Below are 19,315 nucleotides of genomic sequence, written 5' to 3'. Positions count from 1 at the left end.
TGTTGTATCAGTCATTTTATTCACATACTCCAAATTGCCCAGTGGAGCTATTCAAACCAGAGTTACTTCAAATCAAATGCAATATTCAATGTACAGTGTTAATATTAAAACTATGTCCAACTCCAGCAATGCTAATTGACAATCAACGTGGCCGAACTTTTACTTTTTGTTTGACCATTGTGACAGTGTTAAAACGTTTAAAACCCATAGATGATGTTTAGTGAAATAAGAACAAACAATGGTATTATAAAACAGGTCAAGAATTGTGATATTAAGCTCGTTAGTTTGAAGCAGGCTAAAAATAGTTTGAAAGATGTGCAATTAGAAGGCCTTGTTTCTACAATTCCGTATTAAATGGTATGGAAATGAATTATATTTCTAAGGACACATTCTAATAGTTATGCATAAAGATTAAAATGTTATGCATAAAGATTAAAATGTGACATTTATAGTAAATGTGAAGTCTGAACCAGTAACTATAGATTATTAATTAAAAGATTATTAATTAAAACCTCAAGATAATTCAAGTATTTCCTTCATAAAATTGATAGCTTCCAAATCTCGAACTATAAGGTGCTTGGTTAGAAGTTGACAGTCTTTCGTAGAAAGACTGATGAGAGGTAAATAGTATTATAAAATAATTGCAAGGATCAAAAGTGGTTTGGAAGCTTCTAAAGATAGGTTAATAAAAGGCTAATCTAAATGCTTTTAGGGCCAACATTACTAATCTCCTATGCAACACCCAACTAGATCAAAATAGCATTCTCACTCAATGTGAGAGAATTGGTAAGAAAGATTAATCAGTAATTTCTGAAAAACAAATCTTGAAAATATTTTTAAAATTACATTTGTAAGGTATGGAATTTGCAAAGACCCACTAGACAATTTCTATATAATAAATGTTTGAATTTCCAATTTTTCATATTGCTACGGTATTAACACTATCTAATAGACATGTCCTATAGAATTTTCAAGACTAATAAACTCACAGTTTAAAGTTCGAAAATATGGCAAGATTTACCTGGAAATTAAATGGATATAACTAAAGAATTTAGGAATTCAATACATATAACCAATGAAATTTAAGAACTAAAATTACGATTTAATCTTATCAAAACTAACAAAAAAAAGATAAAAGATAAAAGAAAAGAAAAACAAAAAACGTGAACTCTTACAATGGCTGGCTCAACACATGAAAAAAGCAAGCGCCAGGCCACCAATGTGCAACATCAAAAACTAAAAGGAATGGGGGTGAATTTGGCCCCCCAACCAATATCCATTGTCGTAAAGTTGGCACTTATCCTTTCGGGAAGTGAGGGCCCTAAATTTGTCCTTACTTTCACTTCATCATTCACCCTTAGCGTCCCATCAGCCATCCACTAATGTAGAGTCAGTCCCTCTCCCAAAGTGTAAGGTTTCTTTTCCAGTAGAGTATCTAAAAAGGCTGAGATTAGAGACGAAAAAAGGAGAGACAATTTCATTGCTGCCTTAAAAGTTTGCTGCCGAAGAAGACAAGAGAGCTTAAGAAAAGTACAGAAGAGCTCAAGAACGGTGAGTGAAATTTTTTACCAATCAGAGCGATTTTTGAGAGTAGAGTCTCACTTAATAAGATTGAGATGGCGGTTACTATGACAAGAAGAGTATAGAAGAAGTGGGCTAACCATTCGAAACTTCTCTAAAATATTGTCTTTATCGTAAGAGCTAACTTGAGTATTTCCCTTTCACTTCCATCTTTGAACATCTTTGAAAATTTTCAAAGGTTGTGTCAGGGAAATCTATATTCACATAGGACATTCCAAATCGTGTACAGTAATCTCCTTTGAGGTATATAAGTATATATTAAGTGGGTAGTGATAAATCTGATGAGAATGCTCGCTCTCTTTTCTTTGAGGAGAAAACAAAATCTGAAAAAAGTCTTCCTTTTGTACAAATTCAACTGAACCTATAAACTTAAGAAATCCTTGATATGATCCATCATTTCAAGGGTCCGAGTTTGAGAGAGTTGTGACTTGTTCAGAACCTGAAACGCATGGCCAACTCCTTCATAGACCACATAATTGATCAGCTTACCCACTCTATGTAAAGCAGAGCAAAACTCCAAGTTCCTATCTTTCAATATGTCCAATTCTGATATACATATCAAACTAGGCAAAACCCTCAAATCCTCAACCTCAAACACTCCATTTGCCGAAGGGTTGCACCATGGATGGTCACGGTTCGTCCTGGAAGGCAATGCCAACCGCCAGTACGTATCAGAAACTGCCGTCGTCAGTGGCGAATGAGGAGGTTGGACAAGAAACTTTTCTGACATGGTCCTTGACTCTCCACCGAAGAACGGCTGTATCAAAATGTTACCTTTAATAACTAACGGTTTCATGACCACAGCTCCAGAAGCAGTCGTCTTGCCACCAAGTCTGGCTGCTACATTGAAGGCTATGTTGCCACCGGCACTATCACCTCCAAGGTAGATTTTGTTAAAGTCGCAGTATCTTGACCACCAATTCTGCTTGGCCCCATTAAAGGCAACTTGTTTCAACCATTGAAGGGTCTTTAATCCGTCTTCATAAGGAGCAGGAAGAGGGTTTTCTGGAGCCAAACGATAATTCACAGACATAATTATACAGTCAGCTTTTGCAGATAGCTTGGCCAGGAACTCATGGTAGCAACTCCAAGTGGCCGAGCCGACACAAAACCCACCTCCATGGAAATATACAAGCAAAGGCAGCTTCTCCTGGCACTGTGTTGGAATGTAGAAACGAGCCCAAATGTTGTTCAGCTTATCCACAACTACATCCCAAGAAGTAACACCAAGCTCTGGTGGCAATGCATTAGAGACACTGGGAACTATCTGAGGTCTTTCCACATACCCATTTCCGTAAACTCTAATGAGGCCTTCAATCTCCTCAACCAACACAGAATGTTGATCAAACCCATTACCATGCTCTTCAAAACTTGGAATTTGATCTAGGTTAATAGGCATTCTTTTCCTCCTCATAGAACGGGGATGAAGATGAGGGTCGATGCAGAAATTAAATTAGGAGGCTTTTGAGAGTGTATAATTGGTTATGGACGGAAGTATGAACTTCTGATGTTCCTTATATAGATGATGAAAAGATGTCTTGTGGTATGACGTGGACACCTATTCTATCAAGTTGGGGCTCGGGGGGTAATAACCTTTCTTTTCCTGCCAAGTGGGCAATTGTCTGAGTGCCACGTGTTTTGACATTACATTGATTCAAGCAAAATAAGCTAGAGCAAGGAATTCTCTACTTCTTCTCCTTAATTTTGTAGGAATGATGTATAGAAGGTGAAATTCACATGTTTTGGTATATGCTGTATTCAAATTACGATAACAGAAAAAAAAAATCTTTATATATATCAATAATGCAAAGATAAAAAAGATGGAACAAAAAGATCCAAGTAAAAAAAGGACAAGTGAGGCCTACAGTTCTAGAATGCAATGCTTTTTCAATCCCACTTACGACTTTTTGAAATGGCTCACTTTGAATGCACTTTGTCTGAAAAGCAAAGTCTGACTTAACTTGAAGTGGTGTGTATTCTCGGATTGGTGGGTTGTTATGGTCCACTGTCACCCCATTGGAAAGCTCCATTATTAATGTCTCCTTAAAGTTCAAGCATAAGAGAAAGATGTCATGTTGTTTGTCTGACTTCGATTCATAGTGACTTTTGGACTCCTTGCATCTTTAGACGCTATAAAAATTTAGAAAGAAAAAAAAAAATTACCTCGAACATAATTAATAGCATTGTCGCGTCTGTTGCGCAGTCACCACGGCCAACACGCTATAAGGACTGTTGCTGAACATGTCCCAGCCATCACAATTGTTGCCCCCCAAAAGAAATTCGGTACCCATAATCGTTCCAGTACATCCTTTCTTTTGGGACTTTTTTCAAACACCTTGTACACGCCTCACCTGAGAGGGAAAAATGAAAACACCACCATTAAATATTCTTTATCCCCTTTAAATTTTTTCTATTAAGATTCACACATTGCAAGTTTCCAATCAAGACAGACATTCAGGAACGAATGATAAACATTTTAAGTCTTCCAATATGCGTGGTTTGTACATCCCAGCTTCAAGGGTCAAACCTCACATACCAAATGTGCATATGTGCGATTGCCTGACAATGAATTTGAATGCAAAAAAGTTCAATTCTCGAAATAATTTAGATTGTAAAATTGCTAAAGAATCTTAAAAAGTGTCGAAAACAAATCTCCACCATGGAAATCTAGGTCAAGTTGTGGTCAGATGCCATTTGGTTAAAGTGCGGAAATTGAAGTTGTGGCTCAGAGCAGTTTTTCCTGCTTCTTTCAAGGCAGTCACCAAAGTTGGTTGTCCAAATGCTGCATTGTTCGTGAGTACCTAAATGTGGAGTCATACTCAATTGACTTTCACTCAAGTGCTGTAGCTAGCATGTCAATTTTCTTGTTCATGTCTGTTGGAAGATGATGATTGCACTATTTCAGAAAAGCAGCTTCTGTTTTGATTTCTTTCTTACGGCGAAAAGAAGACAATGAGGAACACTACCAAAACCGACGTTAACACCGATGTCCCCTCAGTCGGAACCGGTGTTCTATCTGAAAAGATGTCCAAAATAAAATGGTACCATTTCATATCCCTCTCTAAATTTATTGTCATATGTACCTATAATCTTAACATTTATGTTATCAAACCTACATACAGAAATAAACTCAAAATTTTCTTTGTTTTGTCAAATTAGAATAAAACCTTCACTTGCTTTAATAAATTTCCACAGTTAGCTGCTAACATCAATACAATGGCAAACAAGATTTAAAAACAACACAACTTAAAGCCAGCCATTGATTAAGCAGAATCTTTAACTTAACACATCAAAAATCCATTATTAACAGAATTGATTTTCTCCTTGTTAATCGGCAATTAGCAATTAGCAATTACCTCCTGTTGATTGACAAGTACAGTAAACCTTGCGGCTCGAGATGCCTCAAATCCTCAATTACAATTGTCACGGAGCTCCTGAAATCCTCCTATTATTAATTGAGCGATTGTTAATCGATGAACGAAAGCCAGGCCACGAGGTTATCCAGAAATCCAGAGTGTGAGTTAATTGTTAGAACGAGTTAAAACGAGATGAAGAAGGAGAGAGCGTGCAAAGAGACGATTGATGAATGAAAGAAGGAGAGAAAAACAATGGATGAAATTGGAGAAACTCAAACCAAGCGAAGAGACAACGAAAGAAAGAAGAAGAAGCGTATGCGCGCGCGAACGTCAAATTAAATTGACACTAAAATTGGAAAAACAAAAATATTAATAATCGGAATTATATAAAATTCCTATTTACAATATCTATGATCCTTCGTATTAATTATTTAAGTGGTTGATATCAAATTTTTCTTTAAGATGACAAAAAAAAAAATAAAAATAAAAATAAATAAATAAAGAAAAGACATAAATGGGGAATGTATATATATATTCAGTAAGAATGCCCCATTTTGTGGGGGGCTTAATGGCTTATTGCTTATGCTTGTCGGTGAATGAGGTGGAATAGGATTATGATAAGTAAAAATAATAAATCATGCTTTCCATTGGTCGGCGATTGGGGAATTATATTATAGGAAGAAGGCAAGGATGGTTTTGTTTAGTTATTTATGTCTCAAATTCAAAGCTTTTATCAAGTTTGAATATTATGTGAACTCTTTAACTCTTTTTCTTTTTTGTGCATAAAGGTTTCATTCATTTGTAAATTATAAAAAATCATTTCACAGCGACGCAAAATTAAAGGCAACAAGCCCCTTTCACCGCATGGCGTTAATGAATCATTCCTCGCGCACACTGGGCGGCAGGTTTACCAATTTATTTGCACTCCAATTCCCTGCCGGAAATTTCCAAGTTTTTCGCACAAGCAATTGGTGCAGCAATCACTGCAACCCCTCTCTGTCCCCCTCAACTTAAGCAGATACCGGTGGACCCACCAAGCAACTGGGGAGTGGAGTTTTGGGGAAAATTGGCCCGCGCCGCCAGGTGGGGGTGGTTGAAACTGGCAGGAAAAGAGGGCGGCGGTGGCGGTTGTGATGGTGCCGACGGTAGAGAAGAGGAAGTACCGTTTTCCGGCGAATAATCCACAAATTTGAAGAATGTATGAGAAGAAACGCATATCAGAGACAGTTCGAAATGGTGGGTTAGATAAGAATTTGAATTTTACGAGATTTTTTTTTTTGGATAAGTAGATATTTATTTACTGGAACTATTTTGGTGTCTAATACTAAGTTTAGGAGGTAGGTGAGGGAGTACATGTCTGCAAGTATCTAAGAGAGGGGAAAAAAATCATTAAATTGCTTCCATTTCACTTGGCCAATTGATCTTAATGTACAAGTTTATGAAATTAATGAAGCAATTAACATCTAGACAGGAGCCGTGTAAGCTTAACGCTCAAATGGAGCCCCTATTTTCTGTATCTGTCACAATTCTGTCTCCTAGCAGAGTACTTTATTTGCTCTCATTTCACTATAAAATTCTACACCCAATCGAACTTCAACAGGAGAATCTCCACATAACCATGGATTTCAAAGCAGAGCTCAACACACAAGTAGCAGAAGAAGATGATGGTTACTATGCTGAGATTAGGAAACAAATCATTCTACTTTTGACAGCACTTGAGGACGACGACGACGTCGAACGACCTCCCAAAACTGCAGCAAAACGAGGTGCAGAACAAAGCGGTCGTCGTCACCCACAGCCAGAGAGAAACTTGAGTTGGTGTCTAAATGGGAATGATTTAGAAGGACCTGTTTGGCATGTCAATTCATGGGAGAATGGGAATGGAACAGGAGTTTTCATCCCTCAAGCAGTCAAATACAAAAGATACAGTATTTTCAGTATGTTCCTGTCTTGTCTTTCTAGTTTCATAAGCACAAGGCAATACTTAACATAACATCACTTCTTCATTTTGTGTTGCAGGAAGGATGAGAAAGCATGAGAGAAAAGAAAAACACAGACTAAACAGACAACAAGACCAAGGATCATCCGTGTTTTCAGGAGGCTAAATTGCAAAAATTACTTCCGAACTTTACTTTTCTTTCAAAAGTTGCAATATTCGTCAAAATTTTCAAGTTACTAATATATTTTAATCTCGGAATCTTATGTTATTTCACAGTTGAATGATTGTTACAGTAACAAAAGTAAACTCCAAAACTCAAACAAAAATAGTTTCATTCAAGTGAATAAAGCTAACAAATTAGGTTGTGCATGGTGGTATCGAAATTCATGCCTGTTCAAGGTCTTCTCTGCGACTGTCAAACCGATTCCCCGTTAGCACTTCCCTCGCACGTGCACTCCGATGCTGAAGGCGCTGGTGAAGCATCTCCGAAATCTGGTTGAAGAATTCAGCATCCCATTTCTGAATCAACAATGGATCTTCTGCATAACAGATGTAGATGGATGTAACGGCACTTTCCACAACTACTATTGCAAGGCCTACCTGAAATTTTCAAAAAGGATAGACATCAAAGAACAGTTTATTCACAACAATTTAGAACTAATACTCAATTGATAAAAGAAATTATGAAATCTCAATTCATAGACAAGAATCAGCAAGCAAAAAGTTAAGGAAAATAAGTTCTTAAAACGTATTTACCAAGACCATTCCCATCAATGTTGCAGTACATGCCACCATCGACACCTTATCCTTCCACTTAATCCATGTCCAAATACCTGAGCAAGTTCCAGCAGTGAGCCCACCCATGATGGTGCTCATCAGAAGAACAGCACCCGAGCAATCGTAAGCAACAAGAGCTTCGACACCGGTTGACTGTAATAACTCCCATGCATCTCTGGCTGAACGGTTGAAGCTTTTACCATAAACTGCTATCTGAAGCAAAGAGATGCAGGGAAAACTATGCGGTAATCATGGAGAAACCATACTAGAAATTCACAAAATTCAGAGTACAATTCAAACTTAATTATTCAACTTGACATTAGATAAAAGGGAATACCTGGACATACGCATATTTGTTAAAGAAACGAACAAGAGTCTCGACGAGATGAAACAAAAAATCAACACAGCAAAGCAGACACTCGTTCTGGCCAATCTTTGATCGGATTCCTCTGATCTGAAAGTTATCGAATTAGTTTGAAATATACAAACCAAAAGAAACAATCGACAGCGTGGAAGGCAATAAAGAGTTTGCACGAATACCTCCCACCGCAGTGTCCGAATGGGAGCTGTAAAAAGCGATCCATAGCAAATGCTACCAAAAGATGTTGTCACAGCATATCGTGAAGCCTTCATCAATGACTTTGATGGCATAGATGATGACTCTCTGCCGCCATGGAATAGGACTAGAAACACCATTCCCGAAACTATAACATGTAGAGTATTACAAAAAACAACACCAGCCCAAAACAAGCTTATGGAGAAAACCTGCAAATAGAAATTGTCATATCATAGAAGTTCAGCTAACATTCCTAGCTCTTCTGTTAAACTTGTTATCTCCAAATAAAGCGACATAACAAAGAGCAAACTTGCCCGCTCACCACAAGTAGCCACCAGCGTCCACCGTCACCCATACTCGATGCCACAATCCCAGCTACACCAAAAGACCAAACTCCCATACACAAAAGCATGAGAATCATGAAAGCATACGCAACTCTAATAACTTCAGGAAGCCCGGATACCATCTTTACAGCCTTTTGCAACACTAGAAGTGTAAATGGCAGTCTATGGAAGGAAAAATACAAGGTCAGAGAAGACTGCAATGATCACCTAGTCCAATCTTTTGTTCATTTACAATTCTAATTCTCAAATAGCTGGGCTCAAGGGCAACATGTCTAAAATAGAGCCCAACTCATACAAACCGAAACACTACTTTCACTCCCATAGTTCACATAATGAATATCAAAATTCTTCATAATTCAACCTCATACCTGTCTATAACTGATATAACATACAGGAACTGCAACCCCGCACCAATTGAAAATGCTACACCCCAGAAAAATAACTGTCCCCAGAAGCACAAAACACTTATCACAGCAAGATATGTAGTCAAAATATGCACAGAAATCTTCATTACATGATTTGCAAAAGAACCAAGCAAGAACAACCAAGTCCATCCAAGTAAGCTTCCAACTCCGCCTGCCAAAGCATAAAGCGGCCAGTAATCCTCTGTTAATCCAACCCGATTTTCCATGATTGTATTGGTGTACTTATCGATTTGTAGCCTATTGCTCTTCTTGAACCTATTAAGCCCCAGAACCACGAGCACAAATCCCACACTAATCAAATGAATGATAAACACAAAGGACCAAAAGACGTCTCGCCAAGAGCGTGACGATTCATCCGACAGCGCTTGGCCTCCGACACCACTCATACGACCGCGAACGGCATTCTATAATCAACCCAAAGAAAAAAGAACAGAAACACAAGAACCCCAATGATCGGTCATGAAAAAAGAAAAAAGTAAGAAGAAATTAACCAAAAGTTATCAGTAAAAGTAAACGAAACCCAGCAGCCACAACAAGAAATTGAATAGAACCCAAGAGACTAGTGGGGTTTACCTGCACCTGATCGACGGTAGCGATGGAGGCGGAATCGAAGGAAGAAGAAGAGGCGCTACCGGAGTCGGCCATTATGAATAGACTAACAACTAAGGAGCCATAGTTTTGAATGTATTTGAGAATTGGAAGCTTTTGAAGAGAATGTTGATAAAAACGTGAAAAGTGGTAGGAAAACGATGGAAAGAGTGGATCAAACGGTCGCTTTTTAGGGCTTCTTTACAGAAAATAAGTATCAGAATTCAGAAATTGAAATTTTTAGGCAGTGAAGCATATTTGAAAGAGGAACAAAATCACTCCCAAATTTGTACAGGAATGTGGCTGTTCACTTTCGTACATTTCCATTTCCACTAATCGAGGAGTTTTTATGCCACGCGCTCATTGTCCGCGTGAAGGGGAGGAATAATGTGATGCTGTTCTTCGTTTCGGTCAAGATGTAGACGTTTTTCTTTTTCTTTCTAAAATTCTTTTTTTTTTTCTTTCCCAAAAAAAAGATTTTATTTTCATTTTTAATTACGGAATATGAAAGACTTTTTTTTCCCTCCTTTTTCACACCATTAATTAGTCGGTCTATACATTTTTTTTTAATATATTGGATATTTCAATTTTTTTAAATTTTACTCTTTATTAATTAAAAAACTCTCATTTAGGCTCTAAAAAAAAAGTGTGTTATTAAATTATGGTTTATTATATTTAAACACTTCTGTTAATTTCTAAAAATTATTAAATTGATCAAAACATTGTAATATTAATTTAAAAAGGTTAAATTTAATATATACTACACATAATTGGATATAAGATTTGAGATGTGAATTTCAACATGTTTTTTTTTTTATAGAAAAACATATTTGTCAATTAAATAAATTTATTTTCTCTTGGTGCATGCATACATCCAAACATATTAATCGAATAATAATTTAATGACACGTTATTTTCATGTCAAAAATTTATTAACCTAAAAAATTAATATTTTAAATTAACTCAAGTTTGGAGGAATCAAAAAAGAAAATCTCCTAATTTGTCTTTATGAATGGGAACGAATAATAAGCGGTCTACCTCACCTAAACGCACTCCCACTTTCAAGCTTCAATTTTCACCAATACTATTGTATAAATCTACCTACTTTTAATTCAAACATTTTTCAAATACCTTTTATAAAATTATTTTATATATCTACTTACTTTTAATTGTCTGTTTTTTTTTTTTTTTTCTTTTAACTTGAAAAATAATTTTATAAATTTAAATATTAGTAAAGGATAAAACTATCTCTAAATAAACATGAAAATAAAATAAAATATCATATCATATATATATATATAGCAATTATGACAACCGAGCAAGATAGATGTCCACATGTAATTCATAATGTAAGACGACAAAGATGCACATGCAATTGCATGATATATTATATTGTATTAAATCATTGATTAAATATTACAAGTAAAATAAAAACTATAAGAAAATAAAACTTTATCCGATATATTATATAAATTTTGGTGGTTAATAAAATACTACCTAATACATCATATACATTTGCATTTTATACTAAATACAAAGGAATATATTAAAAATTAAAATAAAGTTTTAAGGGGAAAAAAACTATTAATCAAAAACTAAAAAATATTACAAATAAACTTAGAAATGACAAGAACTAAAGGCTAAAGAAAGACAGACCAATCAACGTCACAGCCTCAGCATCCAATGTTCAACGTACGACTAACCTGCAACCTGCAGTTGACCGTTTAACTGTTTCCCATTCCTCTGGATTTCACTACAAAAAACAAAAACTATTTTTTAATTGGACCCCGTAAATCCTAACGTTATCCACTTCTTTCCAGTAATGCCCTCATGCCATCTCAGAATTTACGACTGTTGCCAGTTACCGTTAACCGGTGGTCTACTTCATCATCTATATTACAAGAGCCTGTTGAAAATGGAGCGATTAGCTTAATAAAAGAACGGGATTAAGACGAAACTTCTGTTATTAAAATAAGAACTAAATAATAATTAGCATTTGTTGGAGGAGAACCCAACGAGCGAATTAGCGAGGTCGAAACTGACACGTGTCCCTTGCTGCTGTGCGTTTCCGAGTATTGACAATGTTGAGTCCGTAGGGGCAAAGGCGAAACAAAATGTTCCTTCCGAGTCAACCGGTATCAGGTAATTTTTGGCCGGCAACGGCAGCTCTTTCCCGTCCGCGAAGTGAAATGACACCGTCGGCACTTCGACTCTTGACTTCGACGACAAGTCGTAACAAGTATCGAACAACGCCACGCCACGTGCGGATTGCAAATCGTGCGTCTTCTTAACGAACGCGTCGCGCAACAAGTTATAAGCGGTGGTCTGCAACCGCGTCACGGCGGTGCCGGAGTCAATAATGATGCCGCCGTTTCCGTCTTGGCTCATTTGGAACGACGTCTCGGGAATCGGAAGAATTTCACCTCCGACGCTCATCCCTGTCATGCCGAGGTAGAAAAACGTGTCCAAATTAGGGTTCCGGTGCAGCGGCGCGGTTACGGCATCAGGAGGAATCGGTGAGTTGAAATCGAGAGTCGAGGTGGATTCAGAGTCACGGTCCACAAGACAGTACGAAAAAGACGAGGCATTAAGCTGCGAAGGGAACGAGAGCGAGCCGCCTCCTAGTCCGAGCAAACCGGCGGCGCCGATGAACAAACCCTCATTGTTATGGCCACAGCCTAGAGCGATATTTGTGAGAGAAGTCGAGCCGAGAGTAACAGTTTCAGTAACGAAATCGCCAACGGTGTAAGAACCATCGCCGTAAGAGACCTCGTAGAGACAAGTACCATTCCGGCACTCAGAAACATCGAGCGATTTACATTGCTGTGTTTGGCAGGACAGAGACGTGAAAGAAGCAGAGGAAGTAGGCTCAAAAATTGGATCGGTTTGCTCGTAGCAATCAGCACAAGGCGCGCATTGTACCCAACTTACATCACTACCAGTATCGAGCACCATGTAAACCGGACTCGGCGGCCTACCGATTCCAACTCGGGAGAAGTACTCACCGCTCCCCTGACTCGCGCCTGAGACAATCGGACTCTCAAAATCCTCCGCCCCAAATTGCGAACCACCACCATTCCAGAGAGGTTCAAGATCTGCTCCAGTAATACCTCGAATGGCTAGATCCATCCTTGCAGTCAGAGATCTGACTCGAGCAGAGTCACGGTAGAGTCTGGATAACGTGAGGGATTTGTAGTCAGTGTGCGAGGTTTTCATAATGGAAACCCTGGAATTCAACAGCAGAGTCAAGGAAGACGAGTCACTTTCATCTCGCATTGGAGATTCAGGCTGAAATGCAAAGACCTGCCGAGTGGTGTGAATGGAAGCAGCGACATCGAGCACGGAGGTTCCAGAGGCGTGAGGCAAGGTCCGGGAGAGAACGCCGGAAAAAGAGGCGTAAAGAAGGGGAAGAAGGAAGAGAAAAAAGGCGGTGGCCATTGAAAGGAGAGGATAAAGAAAAGCAAGGAGTGGTTGAAAAGCGAAAACAGAGGAGGTGTAGTATTTAAGAGAAGAAGAAGAAGAAGAAGAAGAAGAAGAAGAAGAAGAAGAAGAAGAAGAGAAGGCGCGGGTGTGATTAAGTTCACTTCACGACAAGCGCGTTTGAAGGGCGTGAGAGAGAGGAAGAAAGGCGATGAAATGATTTTGAAGAGATAGAAAGGGGAAGAAGATGCTTTGAATGAATGAAGCATATGCACGGGTGGGACATGACCTGACAATAATGCAAGTCTCTGGATTTTGTTACATGTATATATATATATAATATGTAAGAATTAGAATGCTAACATATATGCATATATTTTGGTAATAAAGTTTAGGGTTTATTTATAAAGTTAAGAGGAAAGTGGGGTCGAGGAGGGAAGATTTGTATGTCAAAAGGTGGGGGCTTAAATAAACAGGACATGCACTTTAGAATAATGTTGCTTCTTTGAATGGGAATGAATTCAATACCCCACTTTGTTATTAATGCCACTCTTTGTTTTATCATTCTTAAAACTCTCTCTCTCTCTCTCTCTCTCTCTCTCTACTTATTGTGATTATTCTGTCCAACTTTGCTTTTTCTTTATTTATTTCATTCATATTAAATTCCAATTTTTAATTTCAGTATTTGACTCATCCTAAACTTTTGTATATTCAATTAATACCGTAATTATTGTAAGAAGTTTAAAATTGGTAATCTAAAAATAAAATTTGAAAAGGGGAAGATGTTCATTCAAAAGTGTACTCCACATTTTTACTATGAATGTGCGTTTAATAATATATTTATAAACCATAAAATAATTATAATTCTAAATCGTTTTGGTATTATCCATAAATTTGTTATAATTTTTGTAAAATCATTATTTTATAATATTATATCATTCATACGTACTCTAATTTAAATTTAAAAAAAAAATGAACTTACAATAATTATCAACTTTTAAGAAAGTTCCGAGAGTTTAATTTGCTATAGTTTAATGATAGTTCTTTTAACTTGCCCAAATTTTAATATTATAGAATAGTAAAATGTTGTGATGTAAGTCCCGGAGGATAACAAACCACCATTTATAGAGTGGTGTAGAAATCAAAACCTTTAGTAAAAATTCAAAAAAAGAGTCCAATATGGGTTAGTGGTGGATCTGGGCATTACAAATGTAGTATAAGAAAGCATATAAAGCAAAAAGAATCGTGAATAAATAAAGGTAAGAAAAGTAACATTGAGCTTGAAAAGAATAGAAGTAGAAAGTAGATTGATCCATTGAGACCCAGAAACAATGGAGCTTCCAACGTGATTCACAACTAAGGCATATGCAAAAGAACCAAAAGCATATATAACGCAAAGTAGAAAGGAAATTGAAGTGGCATGGCATATGCTAAGAAGCTTATACACCACACCAGCAACCCAAAAAGGAGATGCTGCACACCGCAACATTCTGCTCTCGACATATCTGCGCGCGCACACACACACACACAGTCCTTTTCCTCCAAAAATATTGCACCTTTTGGTCTTGACCTACATTCCATTCAAGCTGGTCCATCGCTATCAAGTTATTCCCATTACCCCAATGCTGGCAGGAATCAAGCACAGGCACACCCCAAACGTGCACGATTTTAAAATGCATATGTTAGGGAGAGGTTTCTATACCTCTATAAGAAATGTTTCGTTCCCCTCTCCAATCGACGTGGGATTTCATAATCCACCCCCTTTGGCGGCCTAACATCCTCGCTAGCACACTGTCTAGTGTCTGGCTCTAATACCTTTTGTAATAGTCCAAACCCACCCCTAGTAGATATAATCTGTTTTGGCCCATTACATATCACTGTCAGCCTCACGATTTTACGTTACAGAAAGGTTTCACACCCCTATAAAAAATGCTTCGTTTCACTCTCTAACCGAAGGGGATCTCACCATCTTTAAAAATTTGGACCATTTCTCAATTTGTGTGTGACTTGTGTAAAGGCGGTGCAAGGACCTAGGTCATGATGACATGAATGAATATATAAGTATGAATGATCAAGTCAAGAATCGTGATACCCTTAACTATTTTGAGATCTTACGGGAGTCTGGTAAAATGAAGATACATAAACAAGATAAAATTAGAAAGGGTTTAGGCATAGAAAGTGTAAGTGGAAGCATCTGCTATTATATTGCGCAGGCCTCCCACAGTGGATGCCAACATTATGAACACTCCAATCAATATGCTTGCCTGTAACAAATAACATAAACCACACATATTGGTTACTACATCATTAGGTAATTAAGTAATTAACGAATGAAACTGTGATGAGGATGAACAAAATATATACCCAGTTGATGAACCAACTGCCACTGTAGCGGTTTGGCTTCTTGATCACTAGCCACATAACACTTGGAAGCTGCAATTAATTAAAGAGATGAAGAAACAGAGCAATTTGGATTCATAACAATTAAAGAGAGAATAAGAGAGAAATGTTACGAAGTAGGAAGTTGGAGCAAATCCAAAGCCACCAAAGAAACCAAGCAGATCTCCGAAGAAAGGGAAGGTCACTCCAACAAATATCGTAAATGCTGTAAGTTCCAATTACACGCCGTTATAAGGAATGTTTTGTTCTCCTCCTTAATCGATATGAAATCTAACCATCCACTCTTTTTGAAGGCTCAGCGTCTTCGCTGGCACACCACTCGTTATCTGGCTCTAATACCATTTGTTACAACTTAAACCCATTACTAGCATATAGTGTCGTTTTGAGCTGTTGCAAATGGTATCAAAGCCAGACACCATGTTCACTCCTCCAAGGGACCATCTAAAATAAAAAGTGAAAAATTCACTTTTGCAGGAGAACTCACCAACATAAGCCGTTCGAGTGATAAATCTGAGGAGAAATCCATGAGGGAAGTTGAATCTCTTCCTCATTATCCTCTCCAACATGTCGAACACAGGCATGGCATACACCTAATATGCATGCATACATACATGGGAGATTAGATCTTTTTCAACAATACTGTTAAGATCAAAGGGAATTTAGTAATTGTTTAGACCTGGTAGCTGCCGATTACATGAACGACAACCATAAGATTAGCAGACGCAATGAGCCACGCAGGTCTTTTGAGATTCAAAAGAACATTATCTTCAACATCTTGCCCAAAAGCCCAGTATCCGATCAAAGCCACCGGAAAGTAGCAGATGGCGTTGATGATATAAGCCCCCACTGCGCCTTTCCACATCGGAACTTTTGACGGTTTCTCCGGCGTTGATGGTATGGTGGCTTGAATCTCGAGAATCACGGCGTGGCCGGCGAATGCGAAGGAGATTTGGCCTAAGGCGTTGAAGACTCTAAACATTGAATCTTGGACGCTGGTTTCCTTGTACGCATAGCTCACGTTTTGGATTCTACCATGGCTCAGGCTCCCAACCCATGCAATTGTCGAATAGCTGCAATCAATTCATCCTCATCTTCCAAATTTCAAAGTAATTCTCACTCTCTTACAAATCCTTTACAAATCATTTATTGCTTTTTAGTATCTTTATTGATTTTATCTTCATCATCATCATCTTTAGACCTTTTGTGTGAAATTTACCGGTGTTTTATGAGAGTATGGAAGTGTATGTTAGTAGATGCATTTTAAAAACTTTGATGGGAAGTTCGAAAGGAAAAGCCCAAACATACAATATCGGGTAATGATGGGCTTGGGCTGTTACAGATGGTATTAGAGTCAAGCAAGGAGGTTGAACCCGAAGGGGGTGGACATGAGGCAATATGCCAATAAGGAGGTTGAGCTCCAAAGAGGGGTGGACAGGAGGCGGTGTGACAGTAAGGACGCTGGCCCCGAAGGGGGTGGATTATGAGATCCCACATCGGTTGGAATAGACTGTGAGATGCCACATCAGTTGAGGTGGATCCATTTATAAGGGTGTAGACATCTCTTAGCCGACGCGTTTTAAAAATTTTGAGTGAAAGTACGAGGAGGAGGAGGAGGACAATATTAGATTTGGGATTGAAAGATATCAGAAAGTTTTTTTTGAAAGAATGGGAAATCTTATACTCACAACTCATATTCGAAAGGAAGAATAAAGGTAGCAGACATGAAGCAGAGATTTAAGAACAATTTGAATTCATGGAACATATTCTGTAAAACATTAAAGCCAGTTCTTTCTGTTACCTTAGAGACATGACGGCAGCTGCTAGAGAAACACCAGCAACAGAATTGAAATTGGGAAGTTGAGAAAGAAAGATATGAATTGAACCAAATATCAAAATCCAGTAAGATTGTTTCACTTCAACGCAGTTCACACAAGCCATCTCCATGAACTTCTTCATGCACTTGCCTCCTGTTAAATCCAGCATGTTCATACTAATATCATTGATAATTCAGACATTTTTGTGATATCTAAAACCTTGCCTGTCACCATATACACTATGTCGCAGCCGACTTGGACAATGAGTTGCTGCGGCAGCACAATCCAGGGGCCAAGTTTTTCACCGAAAGCGTGTCGGCCGAGGTCGATATATCGATCAAAACGAGTCCCTGGGATGCATTCATGGAGCTGAATCATCTGCCACATTGTGTTTAGCGTCATGCACCATGATATGGACAAAACCATTGTCCCTGGACCCCTGATCAATCCATAACGGTTAGCCTAACCATGTAAAAACCTACACGATTTTGAGTTTAGCAGTGATTTAACATTACCATCCTAAGTAAACCATGGCATAGGGCAGGCTGAGGACCCCTGCACCTATCATGGCCGTGACAGAATGGAAGGTAGCATACCACCATTTGGCTTGCCGTGTTGGTTCTTTCCCGTTCTTCCATTCCTGGTCAGCCTCAAGAACTTCCTGGGAAGATGAACAGAGTTAAGAATATATAATTAACAGAGAAATTAAGGCCATAGCCATTGGACACGGTGGTTGCAGGCTTCACCTTAGGAGCTTCAGAAGCAGAAGCCATGTTCAAAGTAATATTAAGAGAAGGAGCCCAAACACGAAGGCAAAGATGAAAGGCTTTGAATTTGGTGTGTGTCTCTCAAAACGATGGAAACCAAATATAAATAGAATTAGCACCACTTTAGTTTTGCTTTACTTGATGCGTTGTTTTCAGGCCATTGTTTAAGAGGAAAAAGACAAAGGAAAATCAGCGGTACACAAAATGTAGGAAGGGGGGAAGTAAAGCAAAGTTGACTTGTAAGAGAGTTAATGAATGTATTTTCTCGTAACACTTGTATTCCTGTTATTACTTGGTTTCATTGTCTTCTTACACTTCTACTCCATGTGGCTATTTATATGTGTTTGTTGTCGAGCAATAACAACAGCTAAGTTTAAGTTTAAGATCTACATTGTTGATATGATATTGTCTACTTTAAATATAAACGCTCGTGACTTTACGTTTACCTTCACTTAAAATGTTTTGTACCAATAGAGATAATTATCGTTGTTTATATATTATGGATTTCTTTGTTCTATCTTCTAACAATATTTTCAAAATTCATGTCACGTTTTGAAAGTTAAGAAGAAACATTGATTTTGTTAACGACGGTTGATATCTTATCTACTAAACCATATTTAAATCGATAAAATAGTGAGTAGAATATGGGGTCACTGGGGTGCTGTGTAAAGCGGTGAAAGCTTGCTATTTTTTAGTTATGCAATTATTAATCATATAATGAAGAATCCTTTCTGCCTCTCTTTTTTAGTTCTGCAAAGAACAAAGTAGGAGGGGTCCTTGAAAGTGAGAACAACGAATCAAAATGATGTTATTGAATCGAGGGACGAGGAATAGTATTCTCATCCTCGCTGGTCTTTCTCAAACACACAGAAACACCCAACTTAATAGGGAAGAAAACAGTGTTCCCATGTTAGATTCTGCTATAAAAATCGCTCTCCTGATTAGCGATGAGAGTGATTCTATCTGTCGATGTATGAGAGTGAGAACAAATATTAAACTGTTATGAAAAAGTAACATTTTCCTCGATCTAAAAAGTTTTGAGTTAGAATAGGCAATGACATAGTTATTAGCAATGATGAAAACAAGGGTGATTTATGGTTGTTGAAAATTGTTCATCCTGTTGACAAAAATAATAGCATTTTGAAAAGTGGGAGGCCATTAGTGAAAGAAAGTATTATTAAAGTTAGAAGATGGTGGCTGTGTTTTAAAGTTGAGGTGGGGGTATCTAATTTCCTTTTTTGATGCATTCCCTGAAGGCTTGAGGCAGAAAGATGACTTCTTGGAGGCTTCTCATCACAAATATGTTATCATTATTTTACTACCATTTTAGTACAGTCCTACTTTTATG

At 37.9% G+C, this 19,315-nt stretch overlaps 3 protein-coding genes and 2 pseudogenes across 10 annotated transcripts; 1 reads left to right on the top strand and 4 right to left on the bottom strand.

Moving 5' to 3' along the window:
- Positions 1-614: 614 nt before the first annotated feature.
- Positions 615-5,295, bottom strand: LOC111791090 (putative carboxylesterase 6 pseudogene; annotated as a pseudogene). Of its 3 annotated transcripts, none has more exons than XR_015420205.1 (4): positions 4,938-5,295; positions 4,240-4,597; positions 3,745-3,932; positions 615-3,623 (listed from the first exon to the last, which is right to left on the bottom strand). The product of XR_015420205.1 is annotated as a putative carboxylesterase 6 pseudogene, transcript variant X2 (transcript). The 3 variants fall into 3 exon arrangements; XR_015420206.1 differs by lacking the exon at positions 4,240-4,597 and having other exon boundaries at positions 615-3,184; positions 3,483-3,623; XR_002814612.2 differs by lacking the exon at positions 4,240-4,597.
- Positions 5,296-5,704: 409 nt separating this feature from the next.
- Positions 5,705-7,095, top strand: LOC111788475 (uncharacterized). 2 transcript variants are annotated; one of them, XM_023668822.2, is made up of 3 exons: positions 5,707-6,173; positions 6,538-6,874; positions 6,957-7,095. In XM_023668822.2, exons 1-3 carry the CDS (start codon positions 6,138-6,140, stop codon positions 7,040-7,042), a joined length of 459 nt encoding a protein of 152 aa, XP_023524590.1. In that variant the 5' UTR covers positions 5,707-6,137; the 3' UTR covers positions 7,043-7,095. The 2 variants fall into 2 exon arrangements, with proteins under 2 accessions (XP_023524582.2, XP_023524590.1); XM_023668814.2 differs by having other exon boundaries at positions 5,705-6,874.
- Positions 7,092-9,876, bottom strand: LOC111788458 (Plasma-membrane choline transporter family protein). 3 transcript variants are annotated; one of them, XM_087117312.1, is made up of 7 exons: positions 9,552-9,876; positions 8,922-9,382; positions 8,532-8,715; positions 8,194-8,418; positions 7,991-8,107; positions 7,710-7,866; positions 7,092-7,476 (listed from the first exon to the last, which is right to left on the bottom strand). In XM_087117312.1, exons 1-7 carry the CDS (start codon positions 9,621-9,623, stop codon positions 7,382-7,384), a joined length of 1,311 nt encoding a protein of 436 aa, XP_086973438.1. In that variant the 5' UTR covers positions 9,624-9,876; the 3' UTR covers positions 7,092-7,381. The 3 variants fall into 3 exon arrangements, with proteins under 3 accessions (XP_086973438.1, XP_023524570.1, XP_023524563.1); XM_023668802.2 differs by having other exon boundaries at positions 7,633-7,866; positions 9,558-9,875; XM_023668795.2 differs by having other exon boundaries at positions 7,633-7,866; positions 9,552-9,874.
- A 1,210-nt stretch (positions 9,877-11,086) lies between these two features.
- LOC111803812 (protein ASPARTIC PROTEASE IN GUARD CELL 1 pseudogene) lies at positions 11,087-13,291 on the bottom strand (annotated as a pseudogene).
- Positions 13,292-15,050: 1,759 nt separating this feature from the next.
- On the bottom strand, positions 15,051-18,245 carry LOC111807788 (lysine histidine transporter-like 6). Of its 2 annotated transcripts, XM_023693660.2 has the most exons (9): positions 17,947-18,242; positions 17,716-17,861; positions 17,425-17,639; positions 17,185-17,353; positions 16,063-16,456; positions 15,871-15,976; positions 15,500-15,591; positions 15,351-15,419; positions 15,051-15,250 (listed from the first exon to the last, which is right to left on the bottom strand). In XM_023693660.2, the coding sequence occupies exons 1-9, from the start codon at positions 17,971-17,973 to the stop codon at positions 15,152-15,154; spliced, it is 1,317 nt and encodes a 438-aa protein (XP_023549428.2). In that variant the 5' UTR covers positions 17,974-18,242; the 3' UTR covers positions 15,051-15,151. The 2 variants fall into 2 exon arrangements, with proteins under 2 accessions (XP_023549428.2, XP_086985047.1); XM_087128921.1 differs by lacking the exon at positions 15,500-15,591 and having other exon boundaries at positions 17,947-18,245.
- Positions 18,246-19,315: the final 1,070 nt, after the last annotated feature.

This window comes from Cucurbita pepo, chromosome 1 (genome assembly GCF_057944985.1).
Source record: "Cucurbita pepo subsp. pepo isolate OVF chromosome 1, ASM5794498v1, whole genome shotgun sequence".
Classification (NCBI taxonomy): domain Eukaryota; kingdom Viridiplantae; phylum Streptophyta; class Magnoliopsida; order Cucurbitales; family Cucurbitaceae; genus Cucurbita; species Cucurbita pepo.
The sequence above is the reverse complement of the archived record's forward strand: the minus strand, read 5'-3'. Positions and strand labels throughout refer to the sequence as shown.

Coding starts and splice junctions, on each gene's coding strand:
- LOC111788475 (XM_023668814.2), top strand. CDS start 6,364: ATGTACAAGTTTATGAAATTAATGAAGCAATTAACATCTAGACAGGAG. Junction 6,875..6,956: donor CAAAAGATACAGTATTTTCA/GTATGTTCCTGT, acceptor TTTGTGTTGCAG/GAAGGATGAGAAAGCATGAG.
- LOC111807788 (XM_023693660.2), bottom strand. CDS start 17,973: ATGGCTTCTGCTTCTGAAGCTCCTAAG. Junction 17,640..17,715: donor GCCATGGTTTACTTAGGATG/GTAATGTTAAAT, acceptor TGGATTGATCAG/GGGTCCAGGGACAATGGTTT. Junction 15,592..15,870: donor CACTCGAACGGCTTATGTTG/GTGAGTTCTCCT, acceptor TGGAACTTACAG/CATTTACGATATTTGTTGGA.
- LOC111788458 (XM_023668795.2), bottom strand. CDS start 9,623: ATGGCCGACTCCGGTAGCGCCTCTTCTTCTTCCTTCGATTCCGCCTCC. Junction 9,383..9,551: donor CTACCGTCGATCAGGTGCAG/GTAAACCCCACT, acceptor GGTTGATTATAG/AATGCCGTTCGCGGTCGTAT. Junction 8,716..8,921: donor GTTATATCAGTTATAGACAG/GTATGAGGTTGA, acceptor TTCCTTCCATAG/ACTGCCATTTACACTTCTAG.